This window comes from Pseudopipra pipra, chromosome 11 (genome assembly GCF_036250125.1).
Source record: "Pseudopipra pipra isolate bDixPip1 chromosome 11, bDixPip1.hap1, whole genome shotgun sequence".
Lineage (NCBI taxonomy): Eukaryota > Metazoa > Chordata > Aves > Passeriformes > Pipridae > Pseudopipra > Pseudopipra pipra.
The window spans coordinates 17969212-17993102 of NC_087559.1; the positions used below are offsets into that span (position 1 = coordinate 17969212).

The 23891-nt window shown below is 41.4% G+C and overlaps 1 protein-coding gene across 1 annotated transcript; it reads left to right on the top strand.

Moving 5' to 3' along the window:
- The first annotated feature begins 3944 nt into the window (after nucleotides 1-3944).
- HRH1 (histamine receptor H1) lies at nucleotides 3945-23602 on the top strand. Its single transcript, XM_064667962.1, has 3 exons — nucleotides 3945-4494; nucleotides 19687-19890; nucleotides 21023-23602. Exon 3 carries the CDS (start codon nucleotides 21134-21136, stop codon nucleotides 22568-22570), a length of 1437 nt encoding a protein of 478 aa, XP_064524032.1. The 5' UTR covers nucleotides 3945-4494; nucleotides 19687-19890; nucleotides 21023-21133; the 3' UTR covers nucleotides 22571-23602.
- The last annotated feature ends 289 nt before the right edge of the window (nucleotides 23603-23891 follow it).

Below are 23891 nucleotides of genomic sequence, written 5' to 3' on the forward strand. Positions count from 1 at the left end.
AAAAAATCCCAGCACAAATTTTAGTTGTCTATCACATGCTGCTATTTTTGACATACTGGGCACCAACAAGAATTTGCAAAGATTTGCTAACATGCATGGGCAGATTAGTTTATTTGGTCATCATTTATAATAAAAATCAATCTGTACATTACATTAGAAATCTAATTTTATTTACTGTTTGCGGTACTCTAAAGTCTAATTTGCAGAACTAAAAACGTGAATAGAGGTCATGCAGCCATTTAATGGACATTTAAACAAAGTTAAACCCAAACACTGACAAACAGTTGTGCTATTTTTAGCCTGTTGCTCAGTTTTTCCAAATTAAAATTAATGTTGGTGTAAATCAGCAATGCTCCATATCACAAACCGTAATCCCTTTGCTGTGTTTGAAATTCTATCAGAGTTTGTTTGAAAGACTATCTCTGAGAATTCTTTGACAAAAATAATCTGCTTTGAACATTTATAAAAACAGGAGTCTTGAAAAGCCTGCCAAATTTGTACGAGAATTTTGAAATTCTGCTTTTAAATAGGCCTCAGTCCGTGTGAACTTGTTAGTAGACACTTAACTTTGTCTCACAACACAAGAGTTACAATTTCAAAAGAAATACAGAGCTCCATAGCATGAGACAACAGAGGCACATCCCCCAAGCTCCTTTTAATAACAATTGTAGCTCTTTCGGTTGTGGTGTACAACATCCCACTCTCAGTTTTCTCCTGCAGCACTATACGCAGGAAGGGATAATTTATCTTACTTCTTTTAATTGGCTGACCTGCTGGAAAGCAGCTCCTCAGAGAAGAACCTGGGGACCTGTTATGATCCAGTTACTGAAATTATTAGAAATGCCTCTGCCCGAATTAAGGTGAAAACAAGACCAGATACCAAAGTCAATAGTATGGGTTTTATTTAATGGTAAATGTGAGGCAGAGAAAGAGAGAGAGAAAGAAATAGGGAAGGGGGGGGAAGAAAGTGATAGAGATTAAAATGGAAAATGTATCACCACTGTGCAACCCAGCAGTGTCCTGTTGGTCCAGTTCTTCTGGTTTTCTGGGTGGTGAGGGTCCCGCTAAACAGAGTCCAATGGATTAATATACATTCAGGAGATGCCAGGCACCTCCCCGGGGCAGGGAAAGCTTTGCAGTCACTTGTGAAGGCTCTGGATTTATTACCTCACTTGGACCATGTGCAGTCCTCTGGTGGTGGAAGGCCTCAGAAACGAGTCAGGGGGGTCTTTGATGGTTTGTGACCCCTTCTCAGCTGCCTCTTACATGAATGTCCCATGTGTACATGGTCTTCCGGGAGGGGCGAGGTTTACTCTGGTGTGGAGAGATTTCACCATCACATCCACAAAACCCTTCTCCCCCATCACTCACTGAGCTCAGCTAGGGAGGATTCTTAACACAGTCATTCTTCTTTCCTGAGCCTTGTTTACTTCTCCTCACACCTGAGATCAGACCATAGTCTTATCTCAAGTTCCCCTTCACAGTCCAAATTCCAGTCAGGCTTCCGTGGTAGTCATGGTGGTGACAGATAGGCATTTGCTTCCTTGCAGTTTGACAAAAAGTCTTTCTATGATTTTGACAATGTTTAAGACATTAACAACATTTCAGTCCATCACAGGATCCTGGTGGACAACAAGCTGTCCCTGAGCCAGCAGTGTATCCTGGGGGCCAAGGAGGCCGATGGTATCCTGGAGTGCATTATGAAGAGCATTGCCAGCAGGTCAGAGTGGTGACCCTGACCCTCTGCTCAGCCCTGGTAAGGTGTGTCTGCAGTGCTGCGTCCAATTCTGGGCTCCTCAGTCTTGAGCAGAGACGACTGAGAGGGAACCTCATCCATGTCTGTCAGTGTCTGCAGGGAGGGATTAGGAGATGGACTGGGCTCTGCTCAGTGGTGCCCAGCAATGGGAAAAGAGACAGTGGGCAGGAACTGATGCACAGAAGTTCCACCTAAACATGAGGAAGAACTTTCCTGTGGGAGTGACTGAGCCCAGAGAGGGTGTGGAGTCTCCCTCACTGGGAATATTCTTTAGCAGTCTTGATGCAATCCTGTGCCATGTGCTCTGGGATGACCCTGACTCAGCAGGGGAGTTAGACAAGATGACCCACTGTGGTCCTTCCAACCCAACCCATTCTGTGATTTACCTTGGTCCTTTCTATCTAAACGGAAATGCCATGTAGCAGGGGTCCCTAGTATAACAAGGAATGAGACGATGCTCCTTGTAGGTGGTGAAAACAGAGCACTTTATTCAAAATTCCCACTCTTAAATCCCTGTGTACCATGTGGCTTCTTCAGCCAATAGAGTTATATGTGACTGCGCATGTCCCCTCGGGCCCCTCGCCCTGGCACATCCCCTGTGCATCCAGACACGCCTCCCACAATGCCATTTCTAACTTCAACAGCATAAAGTCCCTGACATTTTAAAGGAGGTTAGCTAAATCCTGTTTGGAACAGGACCTGCTTGCTGGGAGATAGAAACATGTCACAGTAACACTGCAGCACAGGTTTAAGGCTTCCAGACCATCTCTGGCTGTACTTGCAGAAAACATTGTCTAGATGGAAGAGGTCCAAAGGAGAATGAGCACACAGAGCAATTGCAAGTTGGTGTTATATGAAACGTTACTGACAGTGTGTTTCCAAAGGGCCTACCTAAAACCTATTTGCACATAGCAAATAGGTCATTTCACACAGAGTATTCTGAGTTGGAAGTGACCCACAAGGATCAAAATAATAGCAAAGAAGACTGAGCATGAAACTGCTGCAGAAGTGAAGCTGAATATAATTGAGTGGGTAGTGGGTAAGCATAAGCTGGTAGCACAGAAGTTGTTCTTCAAGTAACTGTGTAACAGGCATGAGCAAGAAAGGACGCTCATCTCTTGCAGAACATTTTCCAGTATAAAGCCTCTCAGCATAGAATCACAGAATGGTTCAAGTTGGAAGGGACCACACACAGTTGATCATCTAGTCCAACCTCCCTGCTTAAACAGAGTCATCCCACAGCACATGGCACAGGATTCTGTCCAGAAGGTTCTGGAATATGTCCAGTAAGCGAGTCTCCACAGCCTCTCTGGGCAAAGTGTTCCAGTGTTCTGTCACCTACAGAGTAAAGAAGTTCTTCCTTATGTTCAGGTGGAACTTCCTGTGTGTCATTTTCTGCCTGTTGCCTCTTGTCTTATTGCTCAGCACCCCCAATAAGAGCCTGGCTCCATCCTCTTAACACCTTCAAACACATTATGGGTACTGCCTAACACTGACAAAGAGAAGGTTCTTGCACAAAATTGCTCTGACCAAACATCTACACAAGACAAGACCCAAGACCTTAACATCTGTTAAGAAATTGGTTTTATCATAATTGCAGTGGGACACTTAATTCAAGAACAAAAAGATTGCCCTAGTTAATGGCTATAACACTTCCTCACTGATAGAGGTGCACTTTTTGTCAAAGGATAATAAGGTGCACTATCCTCCTAGATAGTGAGCCGGAACATGGATATCTCCTGTATTTTCTTATTTGCTCATGGTGGGGGGGAATTGTGCAAAGTTTGATTACTCTTCACCAATTTCACAGCCAGTGAAGTTACTAAATGCCTAACAACACTATTTGCAAAAACATCATTGCATGAATTCTTCATGTCTTATGCAACAAAATAATCCCTTTGAATCCAGAGATTTGCGCGCAACACTTTTCTAAACATTTTTAGATGTGAAGCAAAAATAAACATGATCTTAAAGACAGAAATGAAAATTGTTAAGTTAGTTGTTTTCCCTTTGGAAAAAGAAACCAACAAACCCTGTGTGTTTGTTTAACATAGAGCAGATGTGCTGGATCTATGGAAGTCACAAAAATATCAGTTTAGTTAACATATGCGATAATGTGCTACATATTTGAGATTTTTCAGGTCTTGAACTAGTTTTGTAAGGCAGCTGCACTAAAAGAAACGACACATACCAAGCTACTTCAGGGCACATGCTCATTATCAGAGGAAGAGTGACAAGAGTGACAACCCTACGGCTGGATCAGGCATTGAAATGATCCCAAACCGAAATGTGATTTCTGATCTCCTGGTGTTTCCTCAGGTAAATTAACATGTCACCCTCAGGGCGGCTTCCCCTCTGCAGACGGAAGCAATCTCTGATTCCCACAGGTTTGCAATACAGGGGTTCACGGCCGAGCTGAGCCGGGAAAAGCCGCAGGGAGCAGAGCGGCAGCGCTGTGTCAGCTCGGGTACGCGGAACCGAGCTCGGTCCGCCAGCGCTGCATCGGGGAAGGGGGAAACTCGCTCTGCAGCTCCCAGAGTCCCGGCTAGCTCCGCACCGGAGGGGCGGGAGAGGGCAGGGCAGGGCAGGGCATCACATCCCGCCCCGGCCCTGCCCAGCCGGGGGCGCGGACACCGCACGGGGAGGGCGAAGGGAACGACCGCCACCGGCCCGGCCGGGGCTGCCCGAGCTGCCGGAGGTGCTGGGAGCCGGTCCCCGCTGTCCTCTTCGCTTTGCCGGTAAGTGGACGGCGGACGGGCAAAGGGAAGAGAGAGATGGGATGAAGGGGAGCGGCGGCATCCTCGGCTGGGGAGCGGGAGGGGAGATTGGAGGCTTGGGGAGCGCTGGGGGCTCCTCGGTCCCCGCTCGTCCCAGCCGAGACAGGCAACGATAGCACTGAGCGCGGGGAGGAGCGCTGGGGGGGAAGAAAGCAAGCAAGAGCAAAACAGCTCACCGGCACACTTCGGGTTTGACGTTTCCCAAGCATTGACTGAAAACACTTTGCAGAAGTAGGCTGCTCCTTATCGGGTTCCTGCAAGCTGGCAGCACAGCCCAGAAGAGCAGACGGGTGTACAGGCTTAGCGGCGAGCCAAGGATGCCACGTAGGGGCAAACAAAACTGAGGAAAAAAGACAAAAGGTGCTTCGATACACTCTAAGAAGCTCAGCCACCTTTCTTCCCCAGAGGACACTTGTCCAAGCTGCAGTCCTGGCAGCACCAAAGGGCGCTCCAGTCTGGCACCCAACAGCCCCAGCTGCTCCAGTAGCAGAGAGGAGCCCCAGGCCAGCAAGGGGCAGAGCATGAAGGTGATGTTCATGTGGAAGGGGAAAGGAAGGGAAGAGAAACAGATGGATAAGGTCCAGATTCTCCATTGTACTTAGTGGCCACACTGACCACTTGAATAAAGATGGTTAGGGGGAGTTTCTGTCTACCTGCAAAATATATTTACGCTCTTATTTTAAGCATTTTCCTCTTGACAAATGATAAGTTTCCATGAAAGAGTACATGGCTGAGAGAAAGCCAGGGAGGGGTTGGTTCTGTGTTTTAAGGATGAACAATGCCTTGGCTGAAGAAAGAGAAAGGTATGCCTGAATATCCTCATCCCTTTCTGAAGGAATTGTGCTCTTGCATGTGGGGAAAAAATCATAGATGCATTAATTTCCATAGAGATCTTGTCCATCCAGCACATCTGAGGGGGGCCAATGGGAATGGGGGCTATAGTAGGGACATAACCTGCTCTAAACCTATACCACAGACAATTCTTGAAGTAGCCTCCCCAGGCTTTCCTTTACAGACACTGGGTAGGAATGATGGAGAGGAATCGGGCTTCTTGGACAAGCTGCTTCTAAACTGTTCACTTGCAAAGCGCCAAGCTCTCGAGCTGTAAGAGACCTTGTGCTCCACCAGTGCATCTCAGTCATCTGTTTAATTCAACAAGAATCAGCAAAGCTGCCTGGAGAAAAGTTGGAGGTTATTGAAATCAGATATGTATTTTTATAAAGGAAAAAATTGTACATTCAATGACTTATTGCTAAAATATGAAGGAATTCATAATACTGCTACAGTAAGTTTAGCAGAAGTTTAAAGAGATTGATAACTCAATATACATTCCAAATTAGAGACCAAAAAAATTATTTGTACATTAACATATCTAAGTGAGCTGAAACCAAACCTTTCAGTAGCAGGGTTTACTTTTATTAACAGCACAAGGGCTGCTAGGATTTCTTAATTTGTGCATTTTTGTGATGACAGGTGGAGTTACATTTTTAAAAGTTGACTGCATTTCTGATGCAGAAGCATTAAAGCCAGCTAGTTTTACAGCTCATCAAGGGTTGCAGTAAGTAGTAATAGCAAGAGGTGGAATTGAAAAAATTCTAAAGAATTTTTGCTATCCCTGTATGAAAGATGTCCTGTTTTAGTGAGCTGGAATAATGGATTCCAATAACAGAATAGATCCTCAGTGAAAAGGCACACAAAGGCTACTCAGCTTTAAAGGAACCACATTACTGGGAAATTCCCCTTGTTTATAAGAGATTTTACAGCTCACGGTTTTGTTTACTACATCAAAACACAAAGGACTTTTCATCTATTACAGCACTTATTACATAGGTCTAACAACTACACAAAAGTGTCTTTTTACATACAAGTAATGGAGTAAAGAAGATAAGACTTCTCCAGCACAGCACATTTAAATAACATTTAAATATTGTTCTGCTGAGAGATCCCATTGACGACAAAGTGGATGATACAGATAATGTTTAAACTAGCAGGGAAAATTAATACCATATCTGGAGCTTTAGGATTGCAGTCATGATGGGGATTTCCGCCCTGTATCTGTGCAAAAATAATTCATATATGGGAGATACTACCACAGGAATAAGACTTTAGTATGAATTAAACTAGAAAGTTGAGCCACTGGGAGAAGAGTTTCATAGAAGTCTGAGCTTCTATGAGGGGATGACACATATTAACAATATGATGAACGACATATATTAACATATATTAACACATATTACATATATTAACATATATTAACAATAACAATATTATTGTTATTACATTTTGAAGGCCAAAATATTCTTTGGAATGCGTCCATCATCTGTAAGTTTTTTTGGTTTTAATGCTCATGAAATATAGACCCATTTTTACAGAGAGTTTTAAAAAATGCCAGCCAGAGTTTAAAAAGTATATATCTACCTCTTGATAATTTCAGGTTAAGGCACAAACTTAAAATTAATAAATAAATAAATACGCATCATAATACAATGGTATCTAGAAAATTGTTTAATTAAATAGTTGGTTATACTGCTAAATACATGTATATATCACCAACAATGTCAACTTAGGAAGGTTCAGTATTAATATATAAAAATGAAGCTCAGCCCTCAGAAGACAGCAGCATGACAAAGCTGGGGGGTTGGGATCAGGCAGGACACCAGGATAAAACAGAAACACCCAGACATCCAATAAATTTCCAAGTCTCATTTCATACATCCAGCACTTGAAAGATACTGAAGCTACGGTTTCAAACTATCCTGGTTTAGGAGACACTGTTGGAAATTAAAACATGATATCAAGATCTCTGCCTACTAATATTGATTCTACTACTCCACACTGAATATAAAAACACCCTCTGCTCCTGGTGTTCCACATCATAGATTAAAGCTGTCCATGATACACATTCATCAAAAGAAGTCTTAAATAAATAAACAAATAAACACATCAGCTCTCAAGTGGCTAAAACTAAATGATCTATCTGAGGATTCTCCAGAAGGGTTTCATTTTAAACCCTTATATATAAAGAGAAAAAGCAATAATATATCTGCATACAGCCAGATATTGGCTGCTACCAGGTTAGATGAGATTTTTAGGCTGCTTGTTGGATGCTTTTTGGATGTTCATTATTCACTGATTCAAAGGACATGGATCTACTCTGATACACGAACAAGAAGAAATTCAAGTTGATTATAATATTCAATGTAACTTGATAGCTTTCTTTTTTTATATGCTCCTTCTGGGATTCACTGTTCCATTTATGGGCTTCCCTACCCTCCTCTGTTCAGCTGTAGTTTTTTTTCTTTATTTTTCCATTTCCTAAGTTGTTTTCAGAGGGTTCCTAAACAAACAGCATGGAAGTTACTGCATTCACCTGTTCTGCTGAGAAGCTATGTGCCTGCAGCTCTAATCCTGTAAATTAAGGCTTTCTGGATTATGAATTGCATCCAGACTTTTTTTTAACTTTTTTTTTTGGTGTTTCCCTAGCCAAAGTTCTGTCAGTAACTGAATTGTCAGAGGATGTTTAATTTTTCCTGATACTATTCCTGTAGCTCTCATATGAATCATACAGGCAGGTTTTTAAGTTCTCCTCCAGCTAGAAGACAGGCCTGAGGGAATATCAGGAAAGATCTGGTAAAGGTCAGGGGACCTGAAGTAGAGGACTGAAAAAGGAGACCATGAGAGCCTTGGCACCATGCAGGATGTATTGAAACGCACAGGAAAACACCCTTGCTCATACTCTTCCTTTGCTTTCCATGTAAAAAGTAGTTTTCAACCACTGATTTATGTGTCCAGGAGTTATACAACACTGTTGAATATGCAGCAGCATCGGAACAATGAAAATTCAAATGAGCAGAACATGATTTGGAGCACAAACCTCAGTGCAGAGATATCAAAGACACTGATGCTCTGTTCATCATTATGCATTGAAAAATAATGCTCTCAAACAATCAATTCTCAGCCTAAAAAAAATATTGAGAACTCAGAACAATGTTATGGATTAGTAGCTACAGTGTGAGCCTGCATAACTCTGTAGTTCACTTAGGCTAAAGAGAAGAAAGATAAGAAAGAGATGATATGCAAAGAAATTAGTACCATAAATACACCAAGGAAAAACAAATCTGTAGGGACTTAAACAGCATGTGAAATCTGGGAGTACTAATGATAAACTGCTTGTGGATAAGAGCATACCCATAGTAACAGTGAATGTCACAAATGGTAACCAGCCTTTAAAGAAGAAAATATTGTTAGAAGTACCTTTTCCCTTTACTACTCACTAGCCTTTGACTAGTTAGGTAGGTTTTAGGAGAGTGTTTCAGCTCCAAACCACTCAATAACAAGCTGAACTTTGCGGGACTGAATTTGGTTTGGGTGTTTAACTTCCTGTCTTGGTGTGGTGGTTTGAAACTCCCAAGAATCTAATTTTTAAGTTCAAGCCCCCCCTCCCACAGTTTGCCCCTGTGAGCAGGGTTTAGTGATGGTATAGACTTTTTCACCCCATGTGGAGAGTTTTCAGATAAAACACAACCATTCGGTATTGGGGGAGGGGGAAAATATTTACAAAGGTTTATTTACACCCACATATTTATTTACATTAAATTAAATTATTTCTCCTCTTCTTCAATAAAAGTCCAAGAAGAAAAGAGAAAAGTCTTTCTATCACTTCTCAGGCCACAGTTCCTTCATTTCAGTTTTTTGTGGCACTGGGTAGTGTCCTTCATTTTCCTGAGGCAGCAGATTTATGTATGGCAGTCAGGATTTTTGTTCTTATTTTGTGGAAATTTCAACCCCGAGCCCGAGCCTTCGGGGGATTTCCTTGTAGATCTTCACTCCTTTTGGGTTAGAACATTGAAGGCAGCTTTCAGTTCAGTCTTACCAACGCTCTTTTGCTCTGTCCCAGCTCGACAGCTTGATAGAAACAGCAACAGCAGCAGCAGAGGGCACGGCCACCTCCTCCACATTCCGTCCTGGCTCAGCTCTCAGGACAAACTCCGGGTTTTCAGCTCCTTTCTCCCTCTCTCTCACTGCTGCTGCAGTTCGGGACTCCCTAAGGGTTTGGAAGTCCACCCCTCCTCTTCAGAGAGACTCTGTTTTTTGGGAAAATAATACAGTCTTACTTCAAACCAGCTCTGTTGAGTTTACCTCTGTTTTGTTGTCAACTCTCCCTCCTGCAGGAACATCTCTGCGTCTTTCAGCCGGCTTCACGTTATCTCGTTGCTACTGGCTACCTTTTGGCTTTTAGTCATCGCTGTCTCTGTTCAGGACTGCTCTGCTGCCACTTTCAGTGTCGTCTGCTGCTGCTGACAGTAAGGAAACTTTTCCAGTTCTTGATTATGGGACCCGGTCCAGTTTTGACACTATACTGGGTCTCCTGTAGCCTTGGGTGGGGGCTGGGGGCCCTTGGCCCCCAGAGGGGTTCACTGGCCCTCTGCCTCCTCGTGGCTCAGATCATGGCTACCTCTCTTCTAAACTATCTTCACCACCTTCTCTTCCGTTTCTGTGGGCACGTAATTTCCATAGGGTGCATGTGGACTATTGATTGATCCAGTAAGAATACTATCAGTGGGGCAAACCATTACTACCTCAAAAAAGGTTTTTCAAACCACCACACTTGGCATGGCCTCTTCATATTTAGAAGGAAGTATTGCTTAGCACTAAATTGTATGTTCACCTATGCCAATTAATTAGGACATGCATGCTCATTTAATCAAATTAATGATGGAGAGGCATGAACAGATTGCTCACAGACCCTTAAGATCAGCAAAATGTCAGCTTTATTAGAAGAAAGACAGTTTATATAGTCGTCATGACGCTTAGTTCTTGTTCACACTACATTGGTTACATAAAGAAAACATACTTTGCTGTCCACTGCTAATTGGATCACAACAGGTGGTCATAGGAGATGAGAAAACTTTATTCACCTGCCAAAACTCCTCCTTGGCATCTGGCATGAATCCACCTTTGTTCTAACTTCAGCTCCTGTAGCCATTTTAACTAGCTGACTACACCCAAACTGTGCTAAAGCAATACACACAGAAATGTAAGGGAAATTGTTCACACAATTTCTGTCTTCCGACATCAAATTATGGTATTGCCAGTCTTTTCTGCTCACACAAGGATTTCTCTACACAGGAAAGCATTTTAGATGCCCATTAAGCTTTACTTCTTGGGTACCTTTACTATGTAAAGGTACCTCTCCTTTTTGAGCCAATATTTGATATTTTTCTGTATATTGCATATTATTAGTTATGTGGACACTTCCTAAGACTAATGTGTCTGTATTTTGGATTTAATTTCCACTTCTGACATATTACTGCTGCTCCCAGAACATTGCCTTCCGAGCATCACTTTCTTGGCTTTAGTGGTGGGTTTTTGAATACAGTAATGAACACCTAAAATATACTTCCAGGTTCACATATGCTCAGCATCATATAGGAACTATACAGTAAAATTTGTACTTCTTGTCATCCTGGGAGATCAAATAATCAACTTGATTTAAAAAAAAAATAAAATTCAGAACACGGAAACACAGGAACACATAGCAAATATCAAAACCAGAATGAAGTTTTCCCTTGTCTCAGGGAAAAGAACTCTGATGGTGTTCTGGTTACTACTAATGAGAGCAAGAACTTCCAGAGGAGTATTTCTTCGATCACTCTTTGCTCAAGAACTGGCCCTTACAGTGAGTCTAAGTTTGGAAATTGAATTCTCGTGTTTGGCAGTGCCCAAGAACAGAAACAGAAGACTGGATGGGAGGATGCAAAGTTAGATTGAGCTGAAGTTAAACACCTGGGTTGGATTAGCTTTATTTCAGTTTGTCCATATAGACAAGTCATAAGCAGGTAGAAAATTAGGCTTCTTCACGTCAAACGACTTCAAATCATCATCCTTGTGTAGCCACAACTGAAGTAATAAACTCCTCAAACTTTGCATTGCTTGAGTGTGAAGCTGCATTTGTACCAAAGCTCCATTTGTACCATAAGCTTCCATATTTTACAGAAATAATTTGCTTTTGACAGGTTGTTATAGTTTGTCTAGTTCCCCTGCTGTGATGTGCATTCATAACTGTGTATAACACAATATCTCAATTAATCTGCAAAGTGACTGAGTACCCAGCCATGCCGTGGAAGTACCTATCAAACTCTGGGACTGAATCCCCTCCATGAACATACTATGAAAATAGCACAACATGCTATTTTAAAGTGGAAAGAGTATAAGATCAGCAAAAGCACACTGCTACAGTATTGCAAACAGAACTGCCTATACGGTTGTTTTGAGTTTTGGGTTTTATTAATTTTTTTGTTTTAATCGCAATGTTTCATATTATTGTTCTTACAGTATTTTTAAATGACCTCTGAGAAATGTCTGCAAGGCTGCACTCCTGCTCTAGCCTAAGTTGTTTCCTCAGGGGATTTAAGGATAATGGCACCCATCCCTGTGGAGAAACACAGGGAGGTATGTTCTCCCGACCCTTCATCCATTTCTCCTTTGGGTCGCTACAATTGCTTCTGGGAAGTTTAAATTCTCTTTAGATGTCAGAGATGTCTTACTCTTTGGGCTTTGTGTGCAAGTTTGTGCCATTATGGCACACCTAATATGAAGCCAGGGTCAGGAATCGTCAAGAATGCGTCCAGAAGCCCACCCCAGTGGTGGGAAACCTCGAGTGGCAGGGGTTATGGGAGGATATGGGTAAATTCTCAGAGAACTTTTCTGCTCCAACAACATGGAAGTTCACCCTTGAACAGCTCCTAAAGCCCATGAAAATAATGAAATCCATGAGGGAGAGAGGTTGTGGTAGACTCATGGAAAGGCAGCTCACAGTTGCATGCGGAGTTTTGGCCACTGCCTACCGGCAGCTGCTTGGTGTGGTGCAGCAAGGGAAAGGAAAATGCCTGATCCCATGGGGACTCAGGATATGGCCAAACCAAAAGAACAGACCAAGCCAATGGAGGTTGCCCCTATCCAAAAAAGGAAATATGAGACTATTTCACCAGTTGATGATGGCAGGGAGGCAGGACCCTCACAGGCGGCAGGCCCAGAGCCAGAGATCATCACAGAGGCCTTGTCATATAACAAACTCCGGAGTTTGTTACTTGTCACTCAAATGAGCCCATTCTGACCTGGATGATCTGAGTTTGGGACTCTACGGGTAAGGCCATAAACCTTGATGCAGTGAAGCAAGGTTCTTGAGGTCTATTGCCCAGGGTGCGAGTATCAAGGAGGTGTTTGTGAGAGAATCAAAGTCCCTTTCTCTCTGGACATGACTTCTGACCGGTGTGAGGGAGAGGTTCATTTACAGAGAACCTTTGCAGGAGCACCATTATTCAAAGGGCTGGAAGACCATAGAGGAGGGGATCCTACACCTGAGGGAACTGGCACTGTTAGAGGTACTTTTTGGAAGGGACCCTGACAGAGTTAGGTGCACACCACAGATGTGGTGGAGCCTCACACCCATGGAGCCGTCTGCACATGCCAGTTACCTGACACCATTGCAGGCTGGGGAAAACTGAGAGCCAGGGAGCTCTATAATAAATAAACTTCAGATGTATGACAGCATGATCAGTGGCCCGCTACAGGCCCCCATCCCCAGCGCAGAGACATTGATTGAGGGCCTCAAGACACTACACAGGCAAAGGATGGACAGAAAAAACTGAGAGAGAAGATTGAGGTAGACTGTTTCCATGTCTCGGCTGCAGGAGCTGAGGAAAAAAACTCCAAAGCAATTTAATTGGAGATAAGAAAAGGATTTAATTAAGTAACAAGACACCCCTCTGTACAGATGTTACAATTTATAATATTGGTTGTCCAATCCCAGGTTTCATCCACCCACTGGCTTTTGCCCTGGTCCACCCCTGGCCTGCCCGTGGAGAATTGAGGCTGGGGGCTTTTCAAGACCACTTCTTCATCATCTTCATCTTCTTCAGAGCACAAAGGGTACACAGTCACCCAGTTCTTGACTGTACTCTTGCAGTTCAGGCCAGGGTACAAGTGTTCTCTAAACAAAATAGGCCTACTCTTAAAGAGAGACTAAGCATTTTCTACTGGAATTCAGGGGATATTGATATGGGAGCATGGAATGGGGTGATGGGGTAGGGGAATGTGTGAGCTACTGTGCTAAAGGGTGAGTGAATAAGGGTTGCTGCTTCTAAAATCTACTTCTACTATATAACTACTTATAAAGCTGGATTTTGGGGTTCTCAAACCATGACAAAAGCTTATAAACATTAGTAAAATAAGAAAAAACCAGATGGACCTAAAGGCATCACATGTGGCACCGGTGTGAACTAGACGCCCCCCAGCTAGAGAGAGAGGACAGACCTCACAAACCAAGGTGTGGAAGTCCTAGAGGACCATGGAGAAGACATGAGGCGGTGGAACAGGAAACCCACCTGTGCTCCAGCAGCCTGACTACAGGAGCTGAAGGAGAGAGAAAAAGGGAAGTCAATGAGAGTGAGTGCAGTACCGGTATCCTATGGGCAGGGATCTGACCTGCTAGAAAGTACCTCCCATATGTATTCACAGGGAAAAACCTGTGATTGACTGAAGAACAGTTTTAGGGGATTTTGTTCTGTTACCTACATTTTTTAGTAAAGAGCTGTTATTTTCTTTTCCACACCTTTTCGACTGGAGCCTCTTAATTTCAAAGTTATAATTACCCAGAGGGAGGAGCTTGGTTTTTTCTCATATCCCGCCCTCCTTAGCAGACATCCCTGTCTCGTTAAACTGAGGCAGTGGTAAAATGAGTATGTTTGTTCTCACTGCACAAAATTCAAAGCTGTTTTTCCTTCCCTTCTCCCCATTCCCCTGAGATCCAACAGCATCACATATCCTTAGTAGTTACTCAAGGATATCAGACTGCAAAGCAGAGAGATGATTTAAGATGGGATACAGTACAATATTCTTAATCCAATGCAGTGAACAGTACACCAGTAAGAGGGAGGTGGGGGGAAGGTCAGCACACCAGAAGAGATGGTTATTTCTGAGAGAGACCAATATTTTCACAAGCAGACACAGTACAGCATCTTGATCAAGAGTTGAGCTCAGTGGTGCCTCAGATTCAAGTACTCAATTTCCTCACAAAGTTCACAGGCCTTGGGATCCATGCATGCAAATAATGATAGCATGGCTATATTGATTTGTGATCTTCATGCTAAAACTTTCAGAAGGCTCTGGAGGTCTACAGTTTTTGCTGGCAGAGAGCTAAAACTAACCAGTTTCTTTCCTACTGAACCAGGCCCCTCACCCAAATAAAAGCCTAAAGATCAGCAATCAGCAAAATCTATGTTGAGAGTAGCATGTAGTCTGCCAATCTGATCACTGCGTGAGGCTGGAGAAGCAACTGCTCTGATTCTATAAAAGCTAAAACCTGAAAATATCAAATATAATCAAGCTTCAGGCTTGTAGATGAAGCTTCCACTTATATTTTCTAAATTTTCAGCCAGCACAAATGTTTTCTTGCTCTTTGAATTATGCTTCACTTTAAATATCCCCATGTAATATTTCCTCAATTAAATAAAAGCAGAAGTATTTGTCTGCAATCCTGACAGCCTGTACCCTAATATCCAAATACACCAATTAAAAAAAAAAGAGTGATAGCACAGTAGAATCACTGGACTGAAAAGAAAATAGCCCTACATAAGTCAGTTACAAATTCAGTGTATTATATTTTCATAATAATAAATACTTTTTTCTCCTTGAAAGACTTCATAAAGTAACTCAGAAATGTCAATTGTCCTTCACAATAGGCTCTGCATTCCATCTTTTTGTTGTTCACAAGGTCTGCTTGTTATGCTTAGAATATCACCATCCAAGTTAGAGAAATAAGGGTAAATTTAAAATCACAGAACAGACCACAACCAAGTTAAATAGCTCCTATGTAGAAGGACAGACATGCTGACTTTGTTCTAGCCCTTTTCTAACACTGAATTAAGCAGTCCCCTGTTCACTGCTCTAGGCATGAGAGGACCATTCACAGGGTACTGCACACTCAGAACAGCTGGATAAATGAATTCAAGGAGCCTTCAGCTAAAGTATTTTAAAATAATTTGTAATGTGTATTGCTAGAGATAATTGAATAAATGTCTTAGGAGTGTGGATGTAACCACACTGTTCCTTCTATTCTGCTTTATTCTTGCTCTGAACCTATACAACCTATTGAAAATATTTTTTAGACAAGTGACAGAATAAGGAGGGATAAAAAAGGCATCAATTACAGCATTGGACCATCGAATCTCCTTGGAAGTGAAAGTGTGGAGAAGGCTTCAGAACCAGCCTGCTTGCCCTTCCCCTGCCCAGGAAGAATACCTTTCCCAGTCACCACTGGCACACTGAAGGCCTGCATCATTTTGCGGAGCATCCAGCTCCTAAATCAGCATGTAGATCTCAAATCCAACAACTCAGACAGCACTTTTCTCTGCAGTCTAGTCTGTAAAGTAGATTTCAGCACATCTGCTACATTAGTTCTGGCCTCATTTATTCCCCAAGACAGCATTTACTTCAAGAACGACTGAAAATCCTCTGCCACCAAATGCACACAATGCAAGTTAATGCAAAACTAGACAGTCACATGCCCAAATCTGTTGTTAAGGAGTTTCTCCACACAAAGGAAGAGTCATAATAAAAACAAGGAATGAAAGTATTTGTAAGTCAGACTGGCTTGTTTGTTCACAGAGTAAGAGATTTATTTATAACTCTCACTGCCCGTTAAAATAGGTATCTGAGGGGAAGAGGACAATCCAGCAGGACAAACTTTGACTGGTCAGACACTAAAGCTTCAGATTATGTATCTTTTCATTTTAGACTACCTAGGAGAGACAACTCAAGGACAGACGAAATTCAGTCTTTCCTTTGATAGTGGAAGACACTTTTCTGAGATAAAAAACCAAACAAACAACCAAAACCCAAAACAACAAACTTGTGTCCTCCCTGGACTGAGACAGTGGGAACAGCAGGCAAGTTATCAAGGTTTTTCATCTACTTTTTATCAAAAATGTTCCTTGAATATTGGCAGGCATTGAATAGGGAATGTTTCCTTACAGAGAAATAAATGAGTCTTTTGAGAGGGAAATTAATCAAACCTGTAGCAACATTAAAACTTTCAACACCTAAAGAATAATTAAAACAAATCACTAGAAACAAATAGGTTTCTCGAGTATAACATAATGAAGACAGGTCATCTGAAATCAAATTTTAGCTTCTAACTTGAACTTAGTCCGATGAACAAAAATTCAGCTCTAGCCCAGCCCTTTCCTATTGGAGCTGTAGTTTCTTACAAGCTCATCCATAAGAGATATGCTGGCATCTCTTTCTAGAAACTTCCTCCCACTTAGCCAGGGCTTAATAGATTGCACCTGCACTAATGAGTCAATAAGACATCCACTCAGCATGTCCCAGTAGATTCTTGTTCCTTATAACTGTGATACAATAATAAACAAATCATGATTACTGGTTTTCCTTATAGAAAAAGCTCTTTACAGACTGTAAAAATTAGAGAGGCATTTCATGGTGAGGTCAGGGTTCAGAAATTCCAAAAAGTAATCCAAGACCTTAGACTGACTGTTTTCTTTAAAATCTGTTTAGTATTAGTGAACTTTGTCTTGGTGTAACTCTTCAAACATTAAAACCCATTTATTCAGTATCATGACTGTTCCTCTACTGGGAACTGAGTTACAGATAAGGAATTAAACCAGTAGCTCCTGAACAGGGGTACATATACCACAAGCAGCTTACAGACACTTGCCAAATGGTGTGTGCCTCAAGGAAGAGAAAGGAACTGCTATTGCAAATCACAGAGCTACCACCATGACTAACTGCTGATGATATTTGGTACCATCACTACTAATGGTGTTGGGAGGAAGTTTAAGAAGGAAATTTGTAGACTACAATCTTCCTTAGAGCACAGAAGAGGAGAGTGGTGAATTTCACATTATGGAGAAAGGCTTATTGCTTTCTAATTAGCTTCCATTGGACAAAATGGTGTGGCAAAATGTACTAATTCCAACAAAGAGTGACAAATGTAGCAGTTCAATATAAGCTTACTGGGTAAGAGAGGGCAAAGGGCTCTGAATACAGTGTGGTATTGGAGGGCACTGAGTAGTAACATTTCTGCAAATGAAAGGAACTTCACTGCATGCTATTTTGTGTGCAGTCACCTTCACTTCTGAGGGGAACCTGACTCGTTTCTCTTGCACTGTTCTGCTGGTCTGTATAGAAAAGGGAGATGTGGGCCCTCTGTAACTAACTCCTTGTTGAAAGGGTACGGACACTGATGGGTGCAGGACGTACAGTCTCCTGCGTTGGAAGCCTTCTTTGGCCCCCAGAAGACTCAAGAAGGACACCAGATTATTTTTCATGTACACACATGAGTGTGGGACTACGGTATATCTGATATGTTGCCAAATGCCTACCAGAATTTAAGGAGAATTTTGTGCGATCTGAAAAATCTAAGGCAGAAACAGCAGCAGCACATGGTGTCATGTGCTAGGAAATGCAAAGAGACAGTTGCAAGGACTAGATCATACAAAGGCAACATTGCATTTCTGCTCTACTTTAAGCATTTTGTGCCCAATTCAATCCCTTGATACAACTTTTTAATGGATTCAGAGGTACAGTTTGGCTTCAGATTAAACTAAAAGATTCAGAAGCATGTGCTGGTATATAACTTTCGTGACAAAGGTATGGAGACCCTCCTCCAGTTATATCTTTAGTGGCTTCTTTCTTATCAACACACTCCAAAACCTAAATCAATCAGAGCCTTAAAGTACTGTCTTTGGTGGGAGAATACTCCCAAAATCAGGGTTGTAAAAGATCATCTGTGAAATCCACAAATTGTTCAACAGGGAAAATATGGTGTTACTGTAAAGCTTTCATATCCTAATCCAGCTTCAGAACTACTCACTCTAGACTAGGGCAAATGGTTCTTGCAAGCTCATTTCAGTAATTAATACTGTAGGGGTTTTTTACTGGGTATAGTCCCACTCATAGCCATATTAAACCTGTCATATAAGTGGACTTGTTCCAATGGAAGATGTCAGAAGATCAAAGTCAGACTAGATTGCTTGCACTGCGTTGAAGTTTAAAAAAACCCTAATTTCAAAATCTAGATTGCTTGTCTAGAGTGTCTGAAGGAGTACAGACCAAAAAAAGTCTAAACAGAAAAAATCAGTAAGTAGTCAGGACATTGGCTGGTTTTAGATGTATGATGTTTGCCGATCTGGCAAACTGTTCCTCAATTTCACTTTAAAATTTAATAATTCATGGCCAGCTCTCTACAAAGCTGAGAAGATAAGATACATGAGGGACTATGAATTGCTCAAATGATACTGTGATGAAAATTACATTATAAGACAGAATTATTATAAACATGAAGTACCACTTAGCATGTGTATTTTTTAAAGAGCAAGTGCATTACCCTGAATTTTTCTTGTTCTTAGCATTTTCAAATTATTTTCATCTCCTGACATAATTTTTGGATTCTTATAGCTTGCATAAGCTCTTCCAAAACAGAAAAGTAATCAAGCTTTGTAATGTAATAAAAGACATTTTAATAAAAGGGGAGTGTGAGTTGAAAACTTGACCTTCATGCCTTCTTTGGAGCACAACTCCAGATCGAGTTCTGCAAGTTGCTTTCTAAATCCTACCCTGTCTTACCACAGCAGTGCTAAGAAGAAAGTTTGGGAAGCAGTCAACAAAATTTACTGAATTCTGCTCTATGTTTTGTTCACAAAAGCACAGAATTGTTAGGGTTGGAAGGGATCTCTGAAGGTTGTCCAGTCCAACCCCATACGCATATATATTCCATATACAGTTCATAAATAACAAAGGAGAGCTGTCTAACCAGATAACTTTCTTTGCTGTTATTTTTAATGTTGAAGACTCAGTTAAAGTTGCCTTCTCTACCTTTATTTTACCATAAATTGAAATGAAAATACGTGAAGATCAGTCATTTCTTTATGGGGTCCCTGAAGCAATGAACATAATTCCTTGACCTGAGCACATCCTGTACCCTCACACCCAGTGAGGAGGTCACAGTGTTTAGCTGTGGAAAGGACAGAGTGGGATATAATAATTTTCCATCACCAGGAAAATTATTATATCCTGGTGATATATTATTATTTTCAAATCGAAGGAGTAATTTCTGTTCTCATTCTCACACAGGAGATGCTTGAGGCCTCTGATCTGCTGACATCTGTGCCAGGCTGCCACTGAGGACCTGTACCTGACAGAACCTGAGGGCTGTATGGAATATACAGAATACAAAATTCCAGAGCACAGCTGTCAAGCTCACACCCCATGGTGTCCCTATTTCCTCTGCCTATGGATGCTCCTGCTTCCAAGGACACATCTCAACACCAGGCATTTGTAAGTAAAGCCTAAGTAAAGCCCTCAAAGCAGGGATTTGACCTCTTATAAGAAAGCACACAAACATTTTAGTTTCAAACCTGATTTCTGGAATAAGAAAGATAAAGTTAGCACGAAACACTGAATTATTGAATTTCAATATTAAACATTGATCACTGAATAATCTATTGCATTGTATTGTTTAGACCTTGTTTAGAACTCTAAGGATGAGAAATCCCATATATATCTCAGTGCTAGCTGTGTAAAAACTTTGGGCTAATATCTTTACAATCTGTTTCTTTCCTCATTCGTTTAAGAGATTTACCAGAACATAAACTCAGACAAGCTCTATAAAATGGCACAAAACGTGTATCACCCTCACGGACATTTTTCTTCTATGTCCTGAAGGCAGAATTTGGTCAATTGACCATATGCTCCAAGACTTAAAATATTATTAATCATTTTTTGGACTTTAGATCAATGCATGAAGTTAGCAGTTGGGAAGTAGATTCTTAATAATCCTAAAAAATTCTATTATTTTGCACTTGATTTAAAATAAGAATAGCATCTTTAAATGTTTGAAATCTGTGTAAGCCTAAATTGTGTAGGAATAGATTACTCATTACCTATAATTTGAATGATTGCTTCTGGCTGCCAACTGCTGTATTCTCAAACTATTAGGTGTAGGTTGTAAATTACAGGTTTGTTTAAATGTTTTAGTACAAAATATGTTAATATACTTTTTACTACCACTTTAAATTGGTTTGCCAGTATGTAGTTTATATTTCTGTTTTTGATCAGCTATTTACTGAGATATAATGAATTAAACCAGTGAGGACTGAAATTTCTTCTCCAGATTCTGGGGTCAGAAATATATAAAGCCCTATGAAACACCTCTGCAAACCATTTTGGATTGGTTAGTGGAGCTTGCTCCAGTACTTTTCATAGAACACATCTTTTATTACCTTGTGGGTCCCTTCCAACTCAGAATATTCTGTGAAATCTGTGAAACCTATATGTAAAATGTTGTAAAAATTCATTACTTAGGAAAGCCCTAAAAGGGACAGTGATAAGGTGAAGCACAGATAAGCTTTATTATTTTATTTTATTTTAGTACTACAGTGATTAAGCACGTTTCTTTTCCTTTCCCTAGTTCTGGAAATAAAAATCACAAAGCAATCCAACACATTTTCATCCAGAAGTGTAAACCAAGAGTGACTTTCCAAGGCCTGGACATTGGCCCTGATTTTCATTCTGTGGGCCTATGAAAAAGATGTCAAAAAACACAACAGATAACTCAACTAACCCTCACTCAGCTCTTCTAGGCCTGTTCCTGGGAAGCATTTCACTGATCACTATTGTCATGAATATATTAGTACTATGTGCTGTGAAAACTGAGAAGAAGCTGCAGACAGTTGGCAATTTATACATTGTCAGCCTATCTATCGCAGATCTTATAGTTGGTGCAGCTGTCATGCCCCTGAATATTGTCTATCTTCTAAGTCCAGTGTGGCCTCTGGGTTTACCAATCTGTTTGTTCTGGCTGTCCATGGATTATGTGGCCAGCACTGCCTCCATTTTCAACCTCTTCATATTGTGCATCGACCGCTACCAGTCAGTTCAGCAACCACTGAAATATCTCAAGTACCGAACAAAAATGAGAGCATCGCTCATGATTTTGGGGATCTGGTTGCTCTCTTTCATGTGGGTCATTCCAATCCTAGGATGGCACCTTTTTGCTAACAATGGGGAAAGGAAAGTAAAGAAAAACAAGTGTGAGACGGAATTCTCTGAGGTCACCTGGTTCAAAGTGTTGACGGCCATTGTCAACTTCTACCTACCCTCGATCTTGATGTTGTGGTTCTATTATAAAATATTCAGAACTGTTCGAAAACACTGCCAACACCGAGAGCTCATCAATGGATCAGATGGGTCTTCCTCAGACAAAAACTTCATACAGTGTAGCAAGATGAAGGACGAGCAAAATGTTTGCCTCCAAAAGCAGATCTTAGATGAGAACACCCCGCCCAAAGACAAGCAAAGCTCCCCACAGCCTGAAAATGCGGAGGCAGAACTTCATTTCAGTAATCCTGACAAGTCTTCAAAGGCGCTTGATGGCAAGAGTAACAGGAAAGTCTTTAAATGGAGGTGTTTTCCTCTCAGCACTGCCCAGTCTGAGCGAGGCCTGGATAAAGCAGGAAAGAACTACCTGTGTGCAATGAAAGAGAGCGCAAACGAGAAGGAGCCCTGCTCACAAGACAGTGACTCAAGTGTTGCATCGGACAACCAGACTTTCCCTGAGGTGGTACCATGTGGAGAGAACTCCAACCCTAACTCGGAAAGAGCCTGCAGTGCTCAGGAAAAGACTGAGAACAGGGATTTCAGAGGACTGATTTACCTGAGGAAAACCTGGCAAAGTCTCCATACCCATTCCAAAGGGAACATTCAGGGACTGCATGGGAACAGGGAGAGGAAAGCAGCAAAGCAGTTAGGGGTCATAATGGCAACCTTCATGCTGTGCTGGATTCCCTATTTTGTGTCATTTATGGTAATAGCATTTCATGACCATGAACAGTTTTCAAAATTACATATGGTCACTGTATGGCTCGGCTATGTGAACTCCACCTTAAATCCCTTCCTGTATCCTCTTTGTAACCACAATTTCAAGAAGACATTCAAACAGATCCTTCACATTCACTGATATTGCTCTGAATTTTTGAGCTCAAAAGCAGCTCAAGAGGGCAAACAAACATAATCTTCCAGTCTCAAAGAAAAACACCAAAAAAGTTGTAATTTATAAGCAAATGTTAGTAAAAGTGGGAAATATGCATTTAACAGTTTTACCCATATTTGAAGAGAGCTACTTCAGATCAGGAATCTGAAAAATTCATGGTCAACCTCCAAACTGTTGGACTGTTGTAAACCATTTACAATTTGAGATGGCCTCTTTCATCACGCAGAACAAAACTGGAGGTATAAATAGAGATCTTCAGTGATTATAAATTATTCAGCTACAGAAAAGGAAGAAATAGAATAACACTTCTGTGATTGGCCAAATATATTTTTCTCTTTCAACTTACTCCATTAAACACAGGAACATATTGCTTGCAAAGTGGGATTTGCAAGTGGAGGTACTCTGCATAGTCAAAGAAAGAACTTTCAACTGTTTAAGAAAGTCTACCATATTTATTTAAAGCTTCCCCAAAAATCATAAACTTTTAATGAAATGTCAAGTCATATTGTACCCTACTGTATCTCTTTGATATCATGTTTGCTCCATTTATACCTGTACACTGACTTTGCTGAAAAAATTAGTATTTTTATGTCCTAGAAATTTTGCTAAGACTTTTCATGCTGTCACTATCTGTTCAAGAACAGTGTGCTGCTGTTTCCAGGCTTGCAGTTGATTATACATGAAGTATGTTTACCTTTTCTTTCCTTTATATTTAATTGCATTTTATAAATCTCGACTGAAGGCCCACACCAAGACCTTAAACCATCTTGTCTGGGAGCTGCTTTATGCTGATGACGCCGCCCTTGTTGCCCACACAGAAGCAGCTCTGCAGCGTTTAACATCCTGCTTTGCTGAGGCTGCTGAGCTCTTTGGGCTGGAAGTCAGCTTAAAGAAGACAGAGGTCCTCCATCAACCTGCACCTCAGGAAGTCCCCCATCATCCCCACATCACCATTGGCCAATCAGAACTCAAATCAGTCCAACAGTTTAATTACCTCGGTAGCCTCATCTCCTCAGAGGGTAAGATCGACGGAGAGCTAGACAAAAGGTTAGCTAAGGCATATAGTGCTTTTGGAAGACTCCACAAAAGAGTTTGGCGTAATAAACACTTGAAGAAAAGCACCAAGATCAGTGTTTACAAAGCCATAGTGTTGTCGACTCTCTTATATGGTTCCGAATCATGGGTCATCTACCGCCACCACCTGCGTCTCCTAGAACACTTCCATCAACGCTGCCTCTGTACAATCCTAAACATCCACTGGTCAGATTATGTGACCAATACATCTGTT

Bases quoted from the DNA above. Each gene is read 5' to 3' on its own strand.
- HRH1 (XM_064667962.1), top strand. From the start codon at position 21,134: ATGAAAAAGATGTCAAAAAACACAACAGATAACTCAACTAACCCTCAC.